The sequence below is a fragment of the Prunus avium genome, chromosome 6 (assembly GCF_965620075.1).
Source record: "Prunus avium chromosome 6, drPruAviu1.hap1.1, whole genome shotgun sequence".
NCBI lineage: Eukaryota > Viridiplantae > Streptophyta > Magnoliopsida > Rosales > Rosaceae > Prunus > Prunus avium.
The window spans coordinates 33263788-33286100 of NC_142289.1; the positions used below are offsets into that span (position 1 = coordinate 33263788).

Below are 22313 nucleotides of genomic sequence, written 5' to 3' on the forward strand. Positions count from 1 at the left end.
TGTATTTTACAGTATTTAATTATTTTTAACATATGAAATGACCAATTTGCCCTCATATTTAACGGCAAATTGGATGAAATGATCGAATTTTGACGGTGGGGGGAACATTGATAATAAAATTTAATTCGAGCCTGTAATTGGCTAAAAAAAAAAGGTCATGGGGTAAATTGAGAGTTATGTACAAGTTCAGGGGTCAATTCGGCAGTATACCCATATTAAAAACGTTGTTTTTTCTTGTACACTTTTTGGTTAATATTTAAAATGTTGTTTTTTGTGGTTATATTGGAGGAAAGAAATCCTACTAGGGTTCAAACCTGGATATCATAGGGGGGAAAGGGAATCCACCTTCACTGTGGCGGGAACCCATTGGCTTTGATGGAATCACTTTAGCCCATCATGAGGCATCCATATTTTCCCCTATCTTCCATGTTGAATTCTCCTTTCTGGCTCCACCCACCTCCCACTCTCTCCCAATTTTTTTTTTGATGAAGAAACCCTCCAAAAAAATATATTGATTTTTGCTATTTGTTAAGTTTAACAAGTGATATTGGAAAGGGAGTATTCGAGCTCAGATTTCAAGTGCAAAGGTAAGAAATATTCTTAACCACTTCAGCAATAAGGCTCTTGTATCTAGCCCTCAAGTATTTAATTTAAACCATTTGTTGGGTAAACTATGACTAAATACCTTCCAGTCAAAGCACTGGATCATAGCCCCAAGTAGCCTAGGCAGCATTTACATGGCTAAGTTCACACCAGGGCATATCCTCCTCCCAGACCCAAATGGCAAAAATTGAAAATGTTGCCCCCAACATCAATTCTAGCCGTTCGATTGCCTCCTCCATCGAGCTATGTTAAGAATCTTTCCAAGGCTAAAGTCCAATTCTAGCACATTTGGGTGGTTGATGAGCTCTGCTAGCGCCCACTCCATTGAAATAGCGGTTGTATCTGTACCAGCTGTGAAGAAATCCTGAAAAATACAATTCATGTTGTGTCCATAATTAGGCCTTATAAAGTTTGGTAATCTTATCACATTTACAACTATTCTCAAATGGAATTGTTGTAGCACTCCAAAATAATTATTATAGAAAATTATGAGGAGAGATATTGGGTGCAATCCACGCATAAGTTGTTGATCCAAATCCTTTGACTTTTGCGCCACATAAGATTACATGCCTTTTTTGATTTATTGATATTTACTTTTTTTTAATTTTTAATTTTTTGTTCCAATTATGCACCTAAAACATAAATAAGGTAAATTATGAATTTGTAAAACTGATAAGTTATTGATTTGTAGGACATTAATTATCATATTTGATTTGAATTTAATTGCAAATCTATTTATTGAATTTTGAAAATTTCGCAAGATATATCGACATCAAAATTTGTAATAAGAGTTCTTGAAAATTTCATACCTTAACAATAGGTAAGGTACCTGTACATACACCTCGTATGCAGGTAATTAAACCCATAAATTACCTATGGTCCAGGTAATTAAATCCATAAATTACCTCTAGTCTAGGTAGTTATACCCTCTATCCCAGGTAATTGAACTCATATAATATCTTGGTATAGATCTTTAAACTCAACAGAGATAAAAATCCGTACAAACTTTTTTTGGAAAACCAAAACAAACAATTACATGGAAGGCAGGTACGTATGTATATGTATACAAAATTTCTTTGGAAAAAAAAAAAAAACCTATTACATGGAAGGCAGGTACGTGTGTGGGTGTGTGTATATATATATATAACTCAAGAAAAAAAAACACATACCTGTAAGGTAGGCACATATATATACAAGAAAAACGCATTATATATATAAGGAAATGCATACACATACACACACATTATATATACAAGGAAAATGCATTATATATATAAGGAAACACTGAATTTTAGGAAAGTGTTTTCATATAATTCCATTTATGATAGTGGCATATCCTGTAAATTTTTTAAAAATTATGGACATACTATTTGCTTAATTGGTGAGACTGGACTGCAATTGAAAAGAGAGAGCATGTGGACTGCATCCATTACATCTTGATGAAAATGGATCTATATCTAGGAAGCCCTAATTATTATTCAAACTCATGATGGGTTTCTAATTAAACGGCCCATGACTTTCATCGTTATACATATGTCACACAAAGCTAAAAGGAAAACTGTCTAATGTGACACCCGTTATTACAAGAAATTATAGAATATTATGGTAGCATGGCTATGTGTACACATGATATATCTTGTACTCGTTTTATAATATGGTATTAGAAAATAATAGAGATATTTAGTCATATACCCATTCTTAGCACTAATAATATAGATAAACCCTACACCATTTAATTTCTATAAACAAACCCAAAAAGCTCTATTGAATTTAATTTTGATGATTAAATTACTTTGATGTCCTATTGAGTGTTTTGGGTTTTTTTTTATGAGGTTTTGGGGTTGGGTTTGTTTTAAGAAATCAATGGCAATTTTGTAATTTAACAGAAGTTAAAAGCCTTTTTGTTATGTTGTAAATGGACTTTGGTTGTATATCTAAAGTCCATTTCATATAGGGTTTGTTTTTTTTAATTTGGTCTCCTATATTGGGTATAATAGTAAATCTTTCAAAATAATATTAATAAATATCTACTTATATTATAACACATATACAAAATATACTAGATGACCGTACTACTGTAATATTCTATAATCACTCCGTAATTACATGCATATGCATCCAGAAGTTGGCAATGCCAAAAAGAAAATAACAAAGTTTTATACTTTGCACATGCCACGTTTGCGTACACAAGAAATGCCTTGCCACATAGTCCTACATGCATCAATTGTCGTGTGCAAAACATGACATCGTTCACTCTTCCTACCTTTTTTCCAATCAGAACTAAGAAAAACATAAGCTATTTCTCATTAAAGCTGTAAAATACAAAGATACATTAAAGTTATTTTCCCTTTAAGGGTATTACTACAACACACACAATAAACTTTCAGAATATTTTTATGAACATATAAATAAAAAAGTTTGCCTTATGGGTCAAGGATTTTGAGTGGGCTGAAGCGGGCAACAGGAACACACACAAGATCATGCGCCCTCGGAGCAGTCATTCCAGGCCGTTCATCCATTTCAAGAACATCATCACCATTCATCTTCTTGCAATCAGACCCATCAACCTTCCAATCGAAGCACTGAATCAAAGCCGCAAGTACCCCAGGCAACATTTTCATGGTCAAGTTCATACCAGGACACTTCCTCCTCCCAGACCCAAATGGCATGAGTTGAAAATGTTGGCCCCTAACATCAACATCCACTGCACTCATCCGGCCATCGTCCTCACCGAGTTGCAAGAATCTTTCAGGCCAGAAGTCCAGTGGGCTTTCCCAATTCTTTGGGTCCCTTCCAATGGCCCAAACATTCATATGTAGCATTGTGTTTGTAGGGATGTCATATTCCCCAATCTTACATTGTTGTACACAGTTTCTTATGACCACAGCCACTGGTGGGTGTAGCCTAAATGTTTCTTTTATGATGGCTTGGATGTATGGAAGATTTGGAACATCCAATTCTCCGGCTACTCGTTGATTTCCGACAGCTCGATCGATCTCTTCCCTTGCTTTCTTGAGCACTCTTGGGTGGTTGATGAGCTCTGCCAATGCCCACTCTAGTGAAATTGCATTTGTGTCAGTTCCAGCCGTGAATAAATCCTGAAAAGAATATTTATGTTGTTTTTAGTAAAGTAAAACATCATCCTAGATCGAGAATATAAGATTCATTGATAATTATATTAAAATCTTTCAACAATATCAAGGCAAAGTAACTCATATACCAATTAGAGCTAACAATATTGCACACGACCCATTAACACGACATGAATTCGCATCAAATTATTAGTATTTGGGTTGAGCTTAATGGGTCAAGTTGAAACGGGTGAACCCATTAACCACCCGTTAAGCTAACGGGTTGTGTTGGGTCAATTCGCGAATATTCGCATCCACTCGTTAAAAAGGGTAATTCTATAATTTTATAAAATATATATATATTTTTACATCTCATATCCCCAACACCAACAGACAAAGACTAATGCCTTATTTTTTTTGTTCTTTCTTCTTTTCCTTATCTCTCTCTCTCTCTCTCTCTCTTTTAATATTATTTTTCCTTCATTCCACTTTCTCATCTCCCCCTCTCTTTTTTTTTCTCTTCTCTACATCTCTCAATCTCTCACTTTTTTCCTTTTCTTCTCCCTTTTCGAAAATTGCCCATCTCTCCCTTTTCTTCTTCTTCTCTCAATTTTTTCCTTCTTCTCTTCTTCTGTCCCTTTTCTTTTTCTTCTTCTTCTTCTTCTTCTTCTGTCCATCTCTTTCTTTTCTCTCCATTTTTGTTCTTCTCTTCTTCTCTTCAATTTTTTTGTCTTAAATCTCCCCACACGTAAATTAAGAATTATAGATAGATATCGTTACCGTAATTAGAGCCTTAATGTGAAGTCTTGTAAATTCAACCTCAACAGTCCCTTCCTCCAACACATCAAGCAATGTATCAAGAAAATCCTTGACTTCCTCCTCCTCTTCCATCCGTTCCTTCTTTCTCAGCTCTTCTCGTTCTCTAATTACCTTTTCCACCAACACATCAAACCTCCTGTGCGTCTCTTCAATTCTCTTCACAAACCCTCCCAAATCTAACTTCTTACAAACCCAAAAAAAATCACACAAACTCACCTCTCCCAAAAGCCTCGTGGCCTGCCGCACCACCACCACCACCTCCTCCGCCAGCACCGCCCTACATTCGGCGCTCAAACCCCGATTCCCAACAATCATCTGCAAGATCACATTGTTCCAAAGCTTCGGAAACTCGTCAGTGAGATTCACAGCTTCACCACTCTCAGCTTTCTTGGCCAAGAACCTCAGAAGCCTAAGATACTCTCGAGTTCGAATGGAAACTAAGTTGTTGATGCTACGGTTTCCTAGAAGCTCGTTCATTGTCAGTTTCTTGATGAACTTCCAGTAAGGTCCATAGGGTGCAAATGCAAGGGAAGCATTGTAGGTTATGCGTTCAATGGCGAAGGACTGAGCATGGGATATGAAGGAGAGCTCATGGGTGCTGAGGAACTCTTTCACTAGGTCCGCTGAGGAAACGACGACGCACTGGAGCGAGAAGAGGCGGAGGGAGAATAAGGGGCCGAAGCGCATAGAGAGGTTGTGGAGGGTGCGGTGCATGAGAGGGCCGAGGAGGTGGTAGTGCCCTATGATGGGTAGAGCTAAGGGGCTTGGAGGGAGGTGAAGGTGGGTTTGGAATATTTTGGAGGTTAGGGTTGGGAAGAGAAGAAGAGGGATAGTTAAGAGAAGAAAGAGGATCATGAGTAGGACTAGCTCAAGTGCCATGGCTAATGCACATTTGGTGGAGATTTTTACAAGATAGCAGAATTTATAGCATAATTTAGAAAGAAGAGCCCACTTATGTAATCAAGCAAGAAAAAATTTGAAAACTACCAATCTGTCTTGTATCCCACTAAGTCTCTAAAAGCTTTGTAACTTTTCTCCTCCATTCAAATAAAATTACCTTGTTACTGATTGGCAAAAAGACATGTACATAATGCTGACATTGCATGCTATATTGTTTAGTTAGTTAGAAGTTCACGTGGGTCACACTGAATTGTTTAGTTAGTTAGAAGTTCACGTGGGTCACGTGTTTGTTAAGTCGTAGCTAAGAAGCTAAGTGCTTATGTCTTATAAATATTAGATATTGTTCATTGTAAAGTAGATTGGAAAAAGAGAGAAAATTAATAAAAGAAATTGCAAGCTTCTTCTCAAAGTTTCTTCCTATGTCTTCATTCAACTTTGCTATCAGTTACTCTTAGAAAAAGTTTTCCATTCCTATTGTCTTATTGTCCTAAATTCCTTCATCCTATAAACTAACAACGATTTCAAAGCAACACACATCACACCTCCTAAAATTCCAACACTTAGTTGTGAGAAGACTAGCTAACTGTGCAATGGGATTGTTTGTTTTCAATTTTTTTTTATTTTCAATAATGAGGGTGTTTCTGAGTTTTTTTTTTTTTTTGGTTCCGGTTTTAAAAAATTGGCCTACAATTTTTGTGGATTTGGACTTCAAATCTGTTTTTGAGTTTATAAAATTGGATCAAAGTAGAATACCAAACAAACCCTAAGTGATGGAATTGATCCCCCAAAGCACATTTACAACATAACAAAAAAGCTTTTAACTTCTTTTAAATTACAAAACCACCGTTGATTTCTTAAAACAAACCCAACCCCAAAATCTCATAAAAAAAACCCAAAACACTCAATAGGGCATCAAAGTAATTTAATAATCAAAATTAAATTCAATAGAGCCAGCAGTCATTTTTTGGGGGGTTTTTGTTTTTTGAGTTCGTTTATAGAAATTAAATGGTGTATGATTTAGCTATATTATTAGTGCTAATAATGGGTATATGACTAATTTTATACCGAGGGAAGAAGATTCATCGCTGCCCGTTGAAGTTGAGTGGCCAAATTGATGACACATACCAACAACATTATCTCCAACGCATTATTTAGGGTTAATCAGTGTGTCACACCAATCACTTCATTTTCTTGGATCCAATTATGGGTTGATTGAACAATTATTTACATTTTCAAATTTGTTGCCTTGTTACAATATCACAATTGTTTTCATATAGACTTTTTGGTTAATGATGCAAAACAATTGTTGCCAACAGCTTTTGATTAGGAATTGGGAATATTAAAAACGTTGATTTTTCTTGTCCACTTTTTGGTTAATATTAAAAATGTTGTTTTTTGTGGTTATATTGGAGGAAAGAAATCCTATTAGGGTTCGATCCTGGATATCATAGGGGTAAAGGGAATCCACCTTCATTGTGGCGGGAACCCATTGGCTTTGATGGAATCACTTTAGCCCATCATGAGGCATCCATATTTTCCCCTATCTTCCATGTTGAATTCTCCTTTCTGGCTCCACCCACCTCCCACTCTCTCCCAATTTTTTTGATGAAGAAACCCCCCAAAAAAATATATTGATTTTTGCTATTTGTTAAGTTTAACAAGTGATATTGGAAAGGGAGTATTCGAGCACAGATTTCAAGCGCAAAAGTAACAAATATTCTTAACCACTAGAGCAATAAGGCTCTTGCATCTAGCCCTCAAGTATTTAATTTAAACCATTTGTTGGGTAAACTATGACTAAATACCTTCCAGTCAAAGCACTGGATCATAGCCCCAAGTAGCCTAGGCAGCATTTACATGGCTAAGTTCACACCAGCGCATATCCTCCTCCCAAACCCAAATGGCAAAAATTGAAAATGTTGCCCCCTAACATCAATTCTAGCCGTTCGATTGCCTCCTCCATCGAGCTATGTTAAGAATCTTTCAAGGCTAAAGTCCAATGGGCTTTCCCAATACTTTGGGTCCCTTCCAATGGCCCAAGCATTCACAAGGAGCATTGTGTTTTCTGGGATCACATATTTTCCAATCTTACATTGTTGTACACATCTTCTTGTGACCAAACATACCGGCAGGTGTAGCCTGAATGTCTCTTTTATGATGGCTTGGATGTATGGAAGGTTTGGACCGTCCGATTCTACGGCTAGTTGTTTATTTCTGATGACTCGATCAATCTCTTCTCTCGCTTTCTTGAGCACATTTGGGTGGTTGATGAGCTCTGCTAGCGCCCACTCCATTGAAATGGCGGTTGTATCTGTACCAGCTGTGAAGAAATCCTGAAAAATACAATTCATGTTGTTTCCATAATTAGGCCTTATAAAGTTTGGTAATCTTATCACATTTACAACTATTCTCAAATGGAATTGTTGTAGCACTCCAAAATAATAATTATTCAAACTCATGATGGGTTTCTAATTAAACGGCCCATGACTTTCATCGTTATATATATGTCGCACAAAGCTAACAGGAAAACTGTTTAATGTGAGACCCGTTATTACAAGAAATTATAGAATATTATTGTAGTATGGCTATGTGTACATGTGATTTATCTTGTACTCGTTTTATAATATGGTATTATAAAATAATAGAGATATTTAGTAATATACCCATTCTTAGAACTAATAATATAGATAAACCCTACACCATTTAATTTCTATAAACAAACCCAAAAAGCTCTATTGAATTTAATTTTGATTATTAAATTACTTTGATGCCCTATTGAGTGTTTTGGGGTTTTTTTAATGAGGTTTTGGGGTTGGGTTTGTTTTAAGAAATCAATGGCAATTTTGTAACTTAAAAGAAGTTAAAAGCCTTCTTTTTTTCTTTTTTTTTTTGGTCGAAATTGCAATTCATTGCAAACCCCTAAAGGGGTAGAGAACAATACAAACAAAGCCGAGCAAAAGCATCGGCCAGGAAACTAACAGAACAAGTAGGAACAAATCTAGCTAAAACCAATACAGTATAGCGTGAAGATCATGTTCCCAAGCCAAAAACTAAAACGTCAAAAGCCAACAAAAAGGCATGTAGCCCACATAAAGGCATGTAGCCCATATAAAGGCATGTAGCCCACAAAGAGGCATGTAGCCCACATTAAACATATCATACATAAAATAAAACACAGTAAACCTAGCCGCCACAACTAAAGAGAACCTCCAAGCCGCCACCAGCAGCAAAGAGAGACTCCATGACTGTAGACGGACAAACCACCAATCACCACCATGAAGAACCGAACACCCGTAGGTCAATAAACCAAGCCAAACATCCCTCAAAACATAGCCCCCCCAAGATTCACTAGCAGATCCAGAGTTAACCCAACCAATACATCCAAAAGATAGCAGCTAACAAATAGAGAATAAGAAAACTCATTCCACAGCCAAGAGGGAAAGAACCAAGAACCTGGAAGGAGGTGGTGCAAGCACCCGAGCTAGAGCTCTACACACCTTCCAATAAATACGCGCCAAAGCGCATTCACAATTTGCAGCTACAAACCAAGGATGAGGCCAGATCAAAGGGGATGTGAAGGAATCCAGATGAGCCATGGATTTTGGGTCGATATGGAGCAGGATCTGCAGGGTAAAGATGGTGGTGATAGGGGAAATCATGCCCATGGTCTTCATCCCACCAGATTGGAAAAAGGGGGAGAAGGAGAGAAGTTTGCTTCAAGGAGGAAGAAGCAGGAAGAGGAAGAGAAGAGAAGAGGAAGAGGGGAGGGGAGGGGAGGAGGGGCAGACCACCTCCCCCCAAGATGCGGCGCTGAAGAGGTTGGAGATTTTGTTTCTCTGCTAGGGTTAGAGAGAAACGGCGCTAAAGCTATGAACTGAAGCAACTTGGACTATTAAAAGCCTTTTTGTTATGTTGTAAATGGACTTTGGGTGTATTTTTAAAGTCCATTTCATATATGGTTTTTTTATATAATTTGGGCTCATATATTGGGTATAATAGTAAATCTCCTAAAATAATATTAATAAATATCTACTTATATTATAACACATATACAAAATATACTACTGACCATACTACTGTAATATTCTATAATCACTCCGTGATTACATGCATATGCATCCAGAAGTTAGCAATGCCAAAAGGAAAATAACGAAGTTTTATACTTTGCACACGTCACGTTTGCGTACACCAGAAATGCCTTGCCACATAGTGCTACATGCATCAATTGTCGTGTGCAAAACATGACAGGTCCTAAAATGCATGCACGACACTTCTAACGTATAATCCACTTACAAAAAAGCAAAATATAAAAAATAAAAAATAATCGCATAATGCAAACCAACTTCACTTGTTTAAAAAATAAATAATAATAAATCCTTACCGTAATTAGAGCTTTGATGTGAACTCTTGTAAGTATCACCTCCTCACCCTCTACGCTCCCTTTTTTCCAACAAATCAAGCAAAATTTCTAGAAAACCTCCTCCATTTTTCATCTTTGTCCCAGCAGTGAAGAATTCCCGATAACATGTTGTTATAACATTTGAAAGTAGTTGGAAATTTCCTAGAATTTGCAAATTTTATTGTTTTTTTATAACATGTGAATCATGATGGAATTTGAATGCAATGCCGGAGGTGAAAGTGGTTTGGTTGGTGATGTTGGTCGGGGTTGGTGGCAGCAGTGGTATGAGTAGTGGTGGTTGCATGATAGTTACGGTTGCGGCAGTGAGGAAGTAGAGTGGTGGTTCTAGAGATGATGGGGTGGTAGTGGCAACAACAATGTCAATGAAGGCCGCGGTGGTGAGAGCCAAGTAGTCAGTAGTGTGACGATGATGGTGGCGGCAACAACAACAGCTATGGAATGTCAAACTATACACTAAAAAATCGGTTTTCCTGTAGTTCGTAAAAATTTAAATTTATAAATAAATAAAAAGAAAAAAAAACAACTACGCATTCTAGACATGTAGCCCCAATTCTCAGAATCTCTAAAAGAGAGCACTCCGAGGCAAAAATAAATGAACAAAAGACAATCCCAGGAGAAGAAAATTAATAAATAAAACAGAGCACTCCTATAAAGGTGTTAACAGTATTGTGTTACAAAGCAGCTTCAGCTTTGTAAAATGACTCTCTTCCTAACCTTCGTGTAGGACACAAGTACAACTTGAATCAACCATAATTGCTATAATTCTCTGTTTCTATTTTCGGTTGCGTTGCGGAATAGTTTGAATTTTCTACATCGTTCACTCTTCCTACCTTTTCGTGTAGAGTGGGCAAGTACAAATTGAAGCAACCATAATGTTGCTCCTAAATCGAAAACTTTGCAGCCTTGCCAGAAGCCTAGAAAAGGAAAAGGATTATAACAATACAAGAAGTTATAAAGATGCATTAGTAATGCTAACTATGAGACTTCGGTGCCAGAGCAGCTGTTTACCCCTTGACAGGAGCATTCTTCAGCTAATCTGAACCGTAAGCGAAAAACAATGAATTATTTGCAACAAGGGAGGAAAAAAAGTAATAGTAGTAAAGCTGTGCACAAATTTGGTTTAAACAGTATATGCACCGCAATCACGATAAATGTGGATAAGTTTACCATTGATGGGTGTCTTAGCACTGAAATACTCCGGACATTGTTTCCATGATCACCAGAAAGTAGAAGCCTCACATGTGGGATGCTCTTCCAGGTCTGTCCAAGAGCAGGTTTTGGAATACCTCTTTCCCCACCCACTGTGTGATTGGTCACCTTCACATTTATTTTATTTGTAGAATTATTGCAAAGGTGAAAGCATAAACTAAAGACCTATTCAATGAACCCTTTCAAACTAAATTTACTGTCGTGATAAACAAAATGATGATGGAGACGCAAATAAGCTTGAAGTGGAATGGAAACTGATCCAAGCTTTAAAAATTTATAAACATTATATTTTCTACATGTCAAAATGAACTTTATAGAACCACAGCTTTTCTATGTTAATTTTAAGAGGGCAGTGGTTCACCTGTGGATTATGTTAAGCTGAGAATTGTGCATAACATGTATCCAAGAGAAAACTTACCAGTACCGCAACATTATGCTCATGTGCCAATTTCTTTAACATATACCCAGCAGATATCATCAAGGCGCGTCCTGCAGTTATTCCACAAGCATGAGTCAATCTCTCATCTTCACGAGTTGCATATGACATTTTTGAGTTGTATGAATGGACAAATATGAAAATTAGAAAACATTTCTACTGACGTGAACCTTCTTTGGATGAAAAACAATTTCTTAAAAATAAAAAAAAGAGAGAAATACTTGAAAAAGAGAAAAGAAAAGGAAAGACATTATTGAAACAAACAAGAAACTGAAGAAAACTGTGATTTGCATACAATGATCTATACCCTGTGAACCACTGCTCCCAAGAATAGGGGTAATTAGTGAAGAGATCGAATCAACAATAAGCAACCGGACCTGCCCTCCTTTCTGCAGCTGGAACCAGATCATATGTTCAATAAAAGGAAAATTTGAAACTCTACCCAGAAATGGGAAGGAAATTCATCTAGTTAATGTGAACCTGAGATGGAAAATTGATCACTAGCCGATGTAACACATTGAACATTGTAAAGATGTCAAACACAGAATGGCAGACAATGCTGTTCATTATCCTCTGAAAAATTCTTTTTCCAGCCTACAGTTAAAATCAATGTAGATAGTATCAGAGAGTGCAGTAGTTCACTTGTATAAAAGGGCTAACTGAAACAAACAAAATAAAGAAAACTCTACTCTAAAACTGATGGTATGACCTCATCAAAGGCACGGCCAGCGATATGACCAACAAACTGGGCAATTCGTTGGGGTGAGAAAGAGTTGCCTGTGTCCAGGTATACAACATTACCCATGTGCTTCGTTGCAACATTTGAGGCAGCAAGTAGGCAAACCTGAACACTACCAAGAATTTAAATATACTTTTCAAATGTTGTTACCAGTATCTGTGCAAATATCATACGATTACTCACGTTATTGTCACAAATATAAATAGTGAATTAGTGATATGCTTAAATCTTTATTTTTCCTTCATTCCACTTTCTCATCTCCCCCTCTCTTTTTTTTTCTCTTCTCTACATCTCTCAATCTCTCACTTTTTTCCTTTTCTTCTCCCTTTTCGAAAATTGCCCATCTCTCCCTTTTCTTCTTCTTCTCTCAATTTTTTCCTTCTTCTCTTCTTCTGTCCCTTTTCTTTTTCTTCTTCTTCTTCTTCTTCTTCTGTCCATCTCTTTCTTTTCTCTCCATTTTTGTTCTTCTCTTCTTCTCTTCAATTTTTTTGTCTTAAATCTCCCCACACGTAAATTAAGAATTATAGATAGATATCGTTACCGTAATTAGAGCCTTAATGTGAAGTCTTGTAAATTCAACCTCAACAGTCCCTTCCTCCAACACATCAAGCAATGTATCAAGAAAATCCTTGACTTCCTCCTCCTCTTCCATCCGTTCCTTCTTTCTCAGCTCTTCTCGTTCTCTAATTACCTTTTCCACCAACACATCAAACCTCCTGTGCGTCTCTTCAATTCTCTTCACAAACCCTCCCAAATCTAACTTCTTACAAACCCAAAAAAAATCACACAAACTCACCTCTCCCAAAAGCCTCGTGGCCTGCCGCACCACCACCACCACCTCCTCCGCCAGCACCGCCCTACATTCGGCGCTCAAACCCCGATTCCCAACAATCATCTGCAAGATCACATTGTTCCAAAGCTTCGGAAACTCGTCAGTGAGATTCACAGCTTCACCACTCTCAGCTTTCTTGGCCAAGAACCTCAGAAGCCTAAGATACTCTCGAGTTCGAATGGAAACTAAGTTGTTGATGCTACGGTTTCCTAGAAGCTCGTTCATTGTCAGTTTCTTGATGAACTTCCAGTAAGGTCCATAGGGTGCAAATGCAAGGGAAGCATTGTAGGTTATGCGTTCAATGGCGAAGGACTGAGCATGGGATATGAAGGAGAGCTCATGGGTGCTGAGGAACTCTTTCACTAGGTCCGCTGAGGAAACGACGACGCACTGGAGCGAGAAGAGGCGGAGGGAGAATAAGGGGCCGAAGCGCATAGAGAGGTTGTGGAGGGTGCGGTGCATGAGAGGGCCGAGGAGGTGGTAGTGCCCTATGATGGGTAGAGCTAAGGGGCTTGGAGGGAGGTGAAGGTGGGTTTGGAATATTTTGGAGGTTAGGGTTGGGAAGAGAAGAAGAGGGATAGTTAAGAGAAGAAAGAGGATCATGAGTAGGACTAGCTCAAGTGCCATGGCTAATGCACATTTGGTGGAGATTTTTACAAGATAGCAGAATTTATAGCATAATTTAGAAAGAAGAGCCCACTTATGTAATCAAGCAAGAAAAAATTTGAAAACTACCAATCTGTCTTGTATCCCACTAAGTCTCTAAAAGCTTTGTAACTTTTCTCCTCCATTCAAATAAAATTACCTTGTTACTGATTGGCAAAAAGACATGTACATAATGCTGACATTGCATGCTATATTGTTTAGTTAGTTAGAAGTTCACGTGGGTCACACTGAATTGTTTAGTTAGTTAGAAGTTCACGTGGGTCACGTGTTTGTTAAGTCGTAGCTAAGAAGCTAAGTGCTTATGTCTTATAAATATTAGATATTGTTCATTGTAAAGTAGATTGGAAAAAGAGAGAAAATTAATAAAAGAAATTGCAAGCTTCTTCTCAAAGTTTCTTCCTATGTCTTCATTCAACTTTGCTATCAGTTACTCTTAGAAAAAGTTTTCCATTCCTATTGTCTTATTGTCCTAAATTCCTTCATCCTATAAACTAACAACGATTTCAAAGCAACACACATCACACCTCCTAAAATTCCAACACTTAGTTGTGAGAAGACTAGCTAACTGTGCAATGGGATTGTTTGTTTTCAATTTTTTTTTATTTTCAATAATGAGGGTGTTTCTGAGTTTTTTTTTTTTTTTGGTTCCGGTTTTAAAAAATTGGCCTACAATTTTTGTGGATTTGGACTTCAAATCTGTTTTTGAGTTTATAAAATTGGATCAAAGTAGAATACCAAACAAACCCTAAGTGATGGAATTGATCCCCCAAAGCACATTTACAACATAACAAAAAAGCTTTTAACTTCTTTTAAATTACAAAACCACCGTTGATTTCTTAAAACAAACCCAACCCCAAAATCTCATAAAAAAAACCCAAAACACTCAATAGGGCATCAAAGTAATTTAATAATCAAAATTAAATTCAATAGAGCCAGCAGTCATTTTTTGGGGGGTTTTTGTTTTTTGAGTTCGTTTATAGAAATTAAATGGTGTATGATTTAGCTATATTATTAGTGCTAATAATGGGTATATGACTAATTTTATACCGAGGGAAGAAGATTCATCGCTGCCCGTTGAAGTTGAGTGGCCAAATTGATGACACATACCAACAACATTATCTCCAACGCATTATTTAGGGTTAATCAGTGTGTCACACCAATCACTTCATTTTCTTGGATCCAATTATGGGTTGATTGAACAATTATTTACATTTTCAAATTTGTTGCCTTGTTACAATATCACAATTGTTTTCATATAGACTTTTTGGTTAATGATGCAAAACAATTGTTGCCAACAGCTTTTGATTAGGAATTGGGAATATTAAAAACGTTGATTTTTCTTGTCCACTTTTTGGTTAATATTAAAAATGTTGTTTTTTGTGGTTATATTGGAGGAAAGAAATCCTATTAGGGTTCGATCCTGGATATCATAGGGGTAAAGGGAATCCACCTTCATTGTGGCGGGAACCCATTGGCTTTGATGGAATCACTTTAGCCCATCATGAGGCATCCATATTTTCCCCTATCTTCCATGTTGAATTCTCCTTTCTGGCTCCACCCACCTCCCACTCTCTCCCAATTTTTTTGATGAAGAAACCCCCCAAAAAAATATATTGATTTTTGCTATTTGTTAAGTTTAACAAGTGATATTGGAAAGGGAGTATTCGAGCACAGATTTCAAGCGCAAAAGTAACAAATATTCTTAACCACTAGAGCAATAAGGCTCTTGCATCTAGCCCTCAAGTATTTAATTTAAACCATTTGTTGGGTAAACTATGACTAAATACCTTCCAGTCAAAGCACTGGATCATAGCCCCAAGTAGCCTAGGCAGCATTTACATGGCTAAGTTCACACCAGCGCATATCCTCCTCCCAAACCCAAATGGCAAAAATTGAAAATGTTGCCCCCTAACATCAATTCTAGCCGTTCGATTGCCTCCTCCATCGAGCTATGTTAAGAATCTTTCAAGGCTAAAGTCCAATGGGCTTTCCCAATACTTTGGGTCCCTTCCAATGGCCCAAGCATTCACAAGGAGCATTGTGTTTTCTGGGATCACATATTTTCCAATCTTACATTGTTGTACACATCTTCTTGTGACCAAACATACCGGCAGGTGTAGCCTGAATGTCTCTTTTATGATGGCTTGGATGTATGGAAGGTTTGGACCGTCCGATTCTACGGCTAGTTGTTTATTTCTGATGACTCGATCAATCTCTTCTCTCGCTTTCTTGAGCACATTTGGGTGGTTGATGAGCTCTGCTAGCGCCCACTCCATTGAAATGGCGGTTGTATCTGTACCAGCTGTGAAGAAATCCTGAAAAATACAATTCATGTTGTTTCCATAATTAGGCCTTATAAAGTTTGGTAATCTTATCACATTTACAACTATTCTCAAATGGAATTGTTGTAGCACTCCAAAATAATAATTATTCAAACTCATGATGGGTTTCTAATTAAACGGCCCATGACTTTCATCGTTATATATATGTCGCACAAAGCTAACAGGAAAACTGTTTAATGTGAGACCCGTTATTACAAGAAATTATAGAATATTATTGTAGTATGGCTATGTGTACATGTGATTTATCTTGTACTCGTTTTATAATATGGTATTATAAAATAATAGAGATATTTAGTAATATACCCATTCTTAGAACTAATAATATAGATAAACCCTACACCATTTAATTTCTATAAACAAACCCAAAAAGCTCTATTGAATTTAATTTTGATTATTAAATTACTTTGATGCCCTATTGAGTGTTTTGGGGTTTTTTTAATGAGGTTTTGGGGTTGGGTTTGTTTTAAGAAATCAATGGCAATTTTGTAACTTAAAAGAAGTTAAAAGCCTTCTTTTTTTCTTTTTTTTTTTGGTCGAAATTGCAATTCATTGCAAACCCCTAAAGGGGTAGAGAACAATACAAACAAAGCCGAGCAAAAGCATCGGCCAGGAAACTAACAGAACAAGTAGGAACAAATCTAGCTAAAACCAATACAGTATAGCGTGAAGATCATGTTCCCAAGCCAAAAACTAAAACGTCAAAAGCCAACAAAAAGGCATGTAGCCCACATAAAGGCATGTAGCCCATATAAAGGCATGTAGCCCACAAAGAGGCATGTAGCCCACATTAAACATATCATACATAAAATAAAACACAGTAAACCTAGCCGCCACAACTAAAGAGAACCTCCAAGCCGCCACCAGCAGCAAAGAGAGACTCCATGACTGTAGACGGACAAACCACCAATCACCACCATGAAGAACCGAACACCCGTAGGTCAATAAACCAAGCCAAACATCCCTCAAAACATAGCCCCCCCAAGATTCACTAGCAGATCCAGAGTTAACCCAACCAATACATCCAAAAGATAGCAGCTAACAAATAGAGAATAAGAAAACTCATTCCACAGCCAAGAGGGAAAGAACCAAGAACCTGGAAGGAGGTGGTGCAAGCACCCGAGCTAGAGCTCTACACACCTTCCAATAAATACGCGCCAAAGCGCATTCACAATTTGCAGCTACAAACCAAGGATGAGGCCAGATCAAAGGGGATGTGAAGGAATCCAGATGAGCCATGGATTTTGGGTCGATATGGAGCAGGATCTGCAGGGTAAAGATGGTGGTGATAGGGGAAATCATGCCCATGGTCTTCATCCCACCAGATTGGAAAAAGGGGGAGAAGGAGAGAAGTTTGCTTCAAGGAGGAAGAAGCAGGAAGAGGAAGAGAAGAGAAGAGGAAGAGGGGAGGGGAGGGGAGGAGGGGCAGACCACCTCCCCCCAAGATGCGGCGCTGAAGAGGTTGGAGATTTTGTTTCTCTGCTAGGGTTAGAGAGAAACGGCGCTAAAGCTATGAACTGAAGCAACTTGGACTATTAAAAGCCTTTTTGTTATGTTGTAAATGGACTTTGGGTGTATTTTTAAAGTCCATTTCATATATGGTTTTTTTATATAATTTGGGCTCATATATTGGGTATAATAGTAAATCTCCTAAAATAATATTAATAAATATCTACTTATATTATAACACATATACAAAATATACTACTGACCATACTACTGTAATATTCTATAATCACTCCGTGATTACATGCATATGCATCCAGAAGTTAGCAATGCCAAAAGGAAAATAACGAAGTTTTATACTTTGCACACGTCACGTTTGCGTACACCAGAAATGCCTTGCCACATAGTGCTACATGCATCAATTGTCGTGTGCAAAACATGACAGGTCCTAAAATGCATGCACGACACTTCTAACGTATAATCCACTTACAAAAAAGCAAAATATAAAAAATAAAAAATAATCGCATAATGCAAACCAACTTCACTTGTTTAAAAAATAAATAATAATAAATCCTTACCGTAATTAGAGCTTTGATGTGAACTCTTGTAAGTATCACCTCCTCACCCTCTACGCTCCCTTTTTTCCAACAAATCAAGCAAAATTTCTAGAAAACCTCCTCCATTTTTCATCTTTGTCCCAGCAGTGAAGAATTCCCGATAACATGTTGTTATAACATTTGAAAGTAGTTGGAAATTTCCTAGAATTTGCAAATTTTATTGTTTTTTTATAACATGTGAATCATGATGGAATTTGAATGCAATGCCGGAGGTGAAAGTGGTTTGGTTGGTGATGTTGGTCGGGGTTGGTGGCAGCAGTGGTATGAGTAGTGGTGGTTGCATGATAGTTACGGTTGCGGCAGTGAGGAAGTAGAGTGGTGGTTCTAGAGATGATGGGGTGGTAGTGGCAACAACAATGTCAATGAAGGCCGCGGTGGTGAGAGCCAAGTAGTCAGTAGTGTGACGATGATGGTGGCGGCAACAACAACAGCTATGGAATGTCAAACTATACACTAAAAAATCGGTTTTCCTGTAGTTCGTAAAAATTTAAATTTATAAATAAATAAAAAGAAAAAAAAACAACTACGCATTCTAGACATGTAGCCCCAATTCTCAGAATCTCTAAAAGAGAGCACTCCGAGGCAAAAATAAATGAACAAAAGACAATCCCAGGAGAAGAAAATTAATAAATAAAACAGAGCACTCCTATAAAGGTGTTAACAGTATTGTGTTACAAAGCAGCTTCAGCTTTGTAAAATGACTCTCTTCCTAACCTTCGTGTAGGACACAAGTACAACTTGAATCAACCATAATTGCTATAATTCTCTGTTTCTATTTTCGGTTGCGTTGCGGAATAGTTTGAATTTTCTACATCGTTCACTCTTCCTACCTTTTCGTGTAGAGTGGGCAAGTACAAATTGAAGCAACCATAATGTTGCTCCTAAATCGAAAACTTTGCAGCCTTGCCAGAAGCCTAGAAAAGGAAAAGGATTATAACAATACAAGAAGTTATAAAGATGCATTAGTAATGCTAACTATGAGACTTCGGTGCCAGAGCAGCTGTTTACCCCTTGACAGGAGCATTCTTCAGCTAATCTGAACCGTAAGCGAAAAACAATGAATTATTTGCAACAAGGGAGGAAAAAAAGTAATAGTAGTAAAGCTGTGCACAAATTTGGTTTAAACAGTATATGCACCGCAATCACGATAAATGTGGATAAGTTTACCATTGATGGGTGTCTTAGCACTGAAATACTCCGGACATTGTTTCCATGATCACCAGAAAGTAGAAGCCTCACATGTGGGATGCTCTTCCAGGTCTGTCCAAGAGCAGGTTTTGGAATACCTCTTTCCCCACCCACTGTGTGATTGGTCACCTTCACATTTATTTTATTTGTAGAATTATTGCAAAGGTGAAAGCATAAACTAAAGACCTATTCAATGAACCCTTTCAAACTAAATTTACTGTCGTGATAAACAAAATGATGATGGAGACGCAAATAAGCTTGAAGTGGAATGGAAACTGATCCAAGCTTTAAAAATTTATAAACATTATATTTTCTACATGTCAAAATGAACTTTATAGAACCACAGCTTTTCTATGTTAATTTTAAGAGGGCAGTGGTTCACCTGTGGATTATGTTAAGCTGAGAATTGTGCATAACATGTATCCAAGAGAAAACTTACCAGTACCGCAACATTATGCTCATGTGCCAATTTCTTTAACATATACCCAGCAGATATCATCAAGGCGCGTCCTGCAGTTATTCCACAAGCATGAGTCAATCTCTCATCTTCACGAGTTGCATATGACATTTTTGAGTTGTATGAATGGACAAATATGAAAATTAGAAAACATTTCTACTGACGTGAACCTTCTTTGGATGAAAAACAATTTCTTAAAAATAAAAAAAAGAGAGAAATACTTGAAAAAGAGAAAAGAAAAGGAAAGACATTATTGAAACAAACAAGAAACTGAAGAAAACTGTGATTTGCATACAATGATCTATACCCTGTGAACCACTGCTCCCAAGAATAGGGGTAATTAGTGAAGAGATCGAATCAACAATAAGCAACCGGACCTGCCCTCCTTTCTGCAGCTGGAACCAGATCATATGTTCAATAAAAGGAAAATTTGAAACTCTACCCAGAAATGGGAAGGAAATTCATCTAGTTAATGTGAACCTGAGATGGAAAATTGATCACTAGCCGATGTAACACATTGAACATTGTAAAGATGTCAAACACAGAATGGCAGACAATGCTGTTCATTATCCTCTGAAAAATTCTTTTTCCAGCCTACAGTTAAAATCAATGTAGATAGTATCAGAGAGTGCAGTAGTTCACTTGTATAAAAGGGCTAACTGAAACAAACAAAATAAAGAAAACTCTACTCTAAAACTGATGGTATGACCTCATCAAAGGCACGGCCAGCGATATGACCAACAAACTGGGCAATTCGTTGGGGTGAGAAAGAGTTGCCTGTGTCCAGGTATACAACATTACCCATGTGCTTCGTTGCAACATTTGAGGCAGCAAGTAGGCAAACCTGAACACTACCAAGAATTTAAATATACTTTTCAAATGTTGTTACCAGTATCTGTGCAAATATCATACGATTACTCACGTTATTGTCACAAATATAAATAGTGAATTAGTGATATGCTTAAATCTTTATTTAGGTTATCACAAAGTAGGCGCAGCACAGTGTACTTAAGCAATGACATCCCAACCCAAATAAAAGATTGTGACATGTAAACTGAAAATTTGAATCATTGCTATCATAACCTTTTGTAATTGCTGAACAAAGTGAATTACTTACTTGTGTTTTACCACAAGAAGATGGCCCAACAAGTTCAGTTAATTGTCCCTCACGTAATCCGCCTCCAAGTAACAAATCAATTCTGGTTCATGGCAACCCGAAAAACATTACATTTAGTATTACTAAAAGTCTAAAAGCAGTGAAAGGAATAGGTCAGTGTTTGGGCTAAGCATACCCTTCACACCCAGTTGACAGTACATGCTTGTTATGTAGAGCATCATCTAAAAGCTCCATACCATTCAACCATGGTTGATGCTGAGTATCAATAATAGAGAGGACCTGAGTAATGCCCTGCTAGCCCAAACATAACATGATATAATTGTTTAAAGTGAATGTATCTCTGTTAAAACATAATATGAATCTGTGAAAAATAAAATTCTTATGGAAAAAAAAAAACCTGCTTTAGTTTCTCAGATGTAGGCTGGTGTTCTGCAAATGCAGCTAATTCATAGAGGTCATGAATGAGGAAATCTTCCACTGCACCAAATAGAAAAAAAGACACAAAATTGAACTTGTGCTATTCATATTTTCTATTGGGTATCAAAATCCAAGAGACCCCAAATAGAAATTTATGTACTTTATTGGGTTTAAAGCAAATTTTACAAGTGATGGAATGGAACTCACCTGAGAAAATACCGTGAGAGGCGCAAAAGGCCTGGAAATTGGGGTCGAGTATTCGGTACTCTGCCTCCAAAGCTTTCAACGGTGCCATTTCTTTCACGCTCTCCTTTCCAGTATCCACACAACACAATTGTCTCAACTCAAATCGCAACGCAATGCTGTAGAAAAAAGCGTTTGTTCAATTTACTTAACTGGCCGAGTTTCCCACTTTTTCTTTCGGTTGGGTTTTGCTTTCATGGAAACGCAGAAAGAAACGTTTTTTCAAAAAGAAAAAAATTATATATTTTAAGTGGAACTAGAAATAGAATAGAGTTATAAGGGGGTATTTCGAATTTAGCATTTCTTTAAAGGATTAACTACACTTTAGTCCCTGGAGGTTTAGTGTCAGTCTCGAAATGGGCCCCAAGGTTTCATTTAAGTCAATTTCTTACCCAATATTTCGAAGTATGACCAATTTACACCCACCGTTACATTGACCGTCAAAGTCAGACGTTAAATGCTGACGTGGCAGGCGTGGGACCCACCTCATAACCAAACAACAGTTAGAAAGAGACGAGACGAAGGGCAATTTCGGCCAAAAAAAAAACCAACGTTCGCCTTCTCTCTCCAACGCACGCTTTCCAAGGCAATTCTGCGATTACCCAAGCTTGGAAAAATCAAAGAAACTCAGAAACTGAGTTTTGTTCGTGTACTGAGAGAGACATAGAGGAGAGAAGAGGGTTTGTTCGTGTTTTGGAGAGCAAATTTTTGAAGTAGACTTGTTCGTGGAGAGGAAAAAGGAGCAAGGAAAAAAGTTATTGTCAATGTTCATAAATATCCATGTAGAAACAAAG

At 37.3% G+C, this 22313-nt stretch overlaps 3 protein-coding genes and 1 pseudogene across 8 annotated transcripts; all 4 read right to left on the bottom strand.

Annotated features, from left to right (window-relative positions):
- Positions 1-2884: 2884 nt before the first annotated feature.
- On the bottom strand, positions 2885-5504 carry LOC110744554 ((2S)-flavanone 2-hydroxylase-like). 2 transcript variants are annotated; one of them, XM_088254004.1, is made up of 2 exons: positions 4710-5504; positions 2885-3701 (listed from the first exon to the last, which is right to left on the bottom strand). In XM_088254004.1, the coding sequence occupies exons 1-2, from the start codon at positions 5370-5372 to the stop codon at positions 3027-3029; spliced, it is 1338 nt and encodes a 445-aa protein (XP_088110130.1). In that variant the 5' UTR covers positions 5373-5504; the 3' UTR covers positions 2885-3026. The 2 variants fall into 2 exon arrangements, with proteins under 2 accessions (XP_088110130.1, XP_088110129.1); XM_088254003.1 differs by having other exon boundaries at positions 4455-5502.
- Positions 5505-7119: 1615 nt separating this feature from the next.
- LOC148294068 ((2S)-flavanone 2-hydroxylase-like) lies at positions 7120-13792 on the bottom strand (annotated as a pseudogene).
- On the bottom strand, positions 10426-12303 carry LOC110747681 (DNA repair protein RAD51 homolog 4-like). Its single transcript, XM_088255406.1, has 6 exons — positions 12168-12303; positions 11939-12052; positions 11766-11853; positions 11441-11511; positions 10981-11130; positions 10426-10727 (listed from the first exon to the last, which is right to left on the bottom strand). Exons 1-6 carry the CDS (start codon positions 12261-12263, stop codon positions 10695-10697), a joined length of 552 nt encoding a protein of 183 aa, XP_088111532.1. The 5' UTR covers positions 12264-12303; the 3' UTR covers positions 10426-10694.
- A 1566-nt stretch (positions 13793-15358) lies between the features above and the next one.
- LOC110746299 (DNA repair protein RAD51 homolog 4-like) lies at positions 15359-21756 on the bottom strand. Of its 5 annotated transcripts, none has more exons than XM_088254416.1 (10): positions 21484-21756; positions 21257-21336; positions 21035-21150; positions 20860-20941; positions 20452-20586; positions 20223-20336; positions 20050-20131; positions 19725-19795; positions 19265-19414; positions 15359-16010 (listed from the first exon to the last, which is right to left on the bottom strand). In XM_088254416.1, exons 1-10 carry the CDS (start codon positions 21569-21571, stop codon positions 15645-15647), a joined length of 1284 nt encoding a protein of 427 aa, XP_088110542.1. In that variant the 5' UTR covers positions 21572-21756; the 3' UTR covers positions 15359-15644. The 5 variants fall into 5 exon arrangements, with proteins under 5 accessions (XP_088110542.1, XP_088110541.1, XP_088110545.1 ...); XM_088254415.1 differs by having other exon boundaries at positions 20050-20137; positions 21484-21754; XM_088254418.1 differs by lacking the exon at positions 15359-16010 and adding an exon at positions 18710-19011 and having other exon boundaries at positions 20050-20137; positions 21484-21750.
- Positions 21757-22313: the final 557 nt, after the last annotated feature.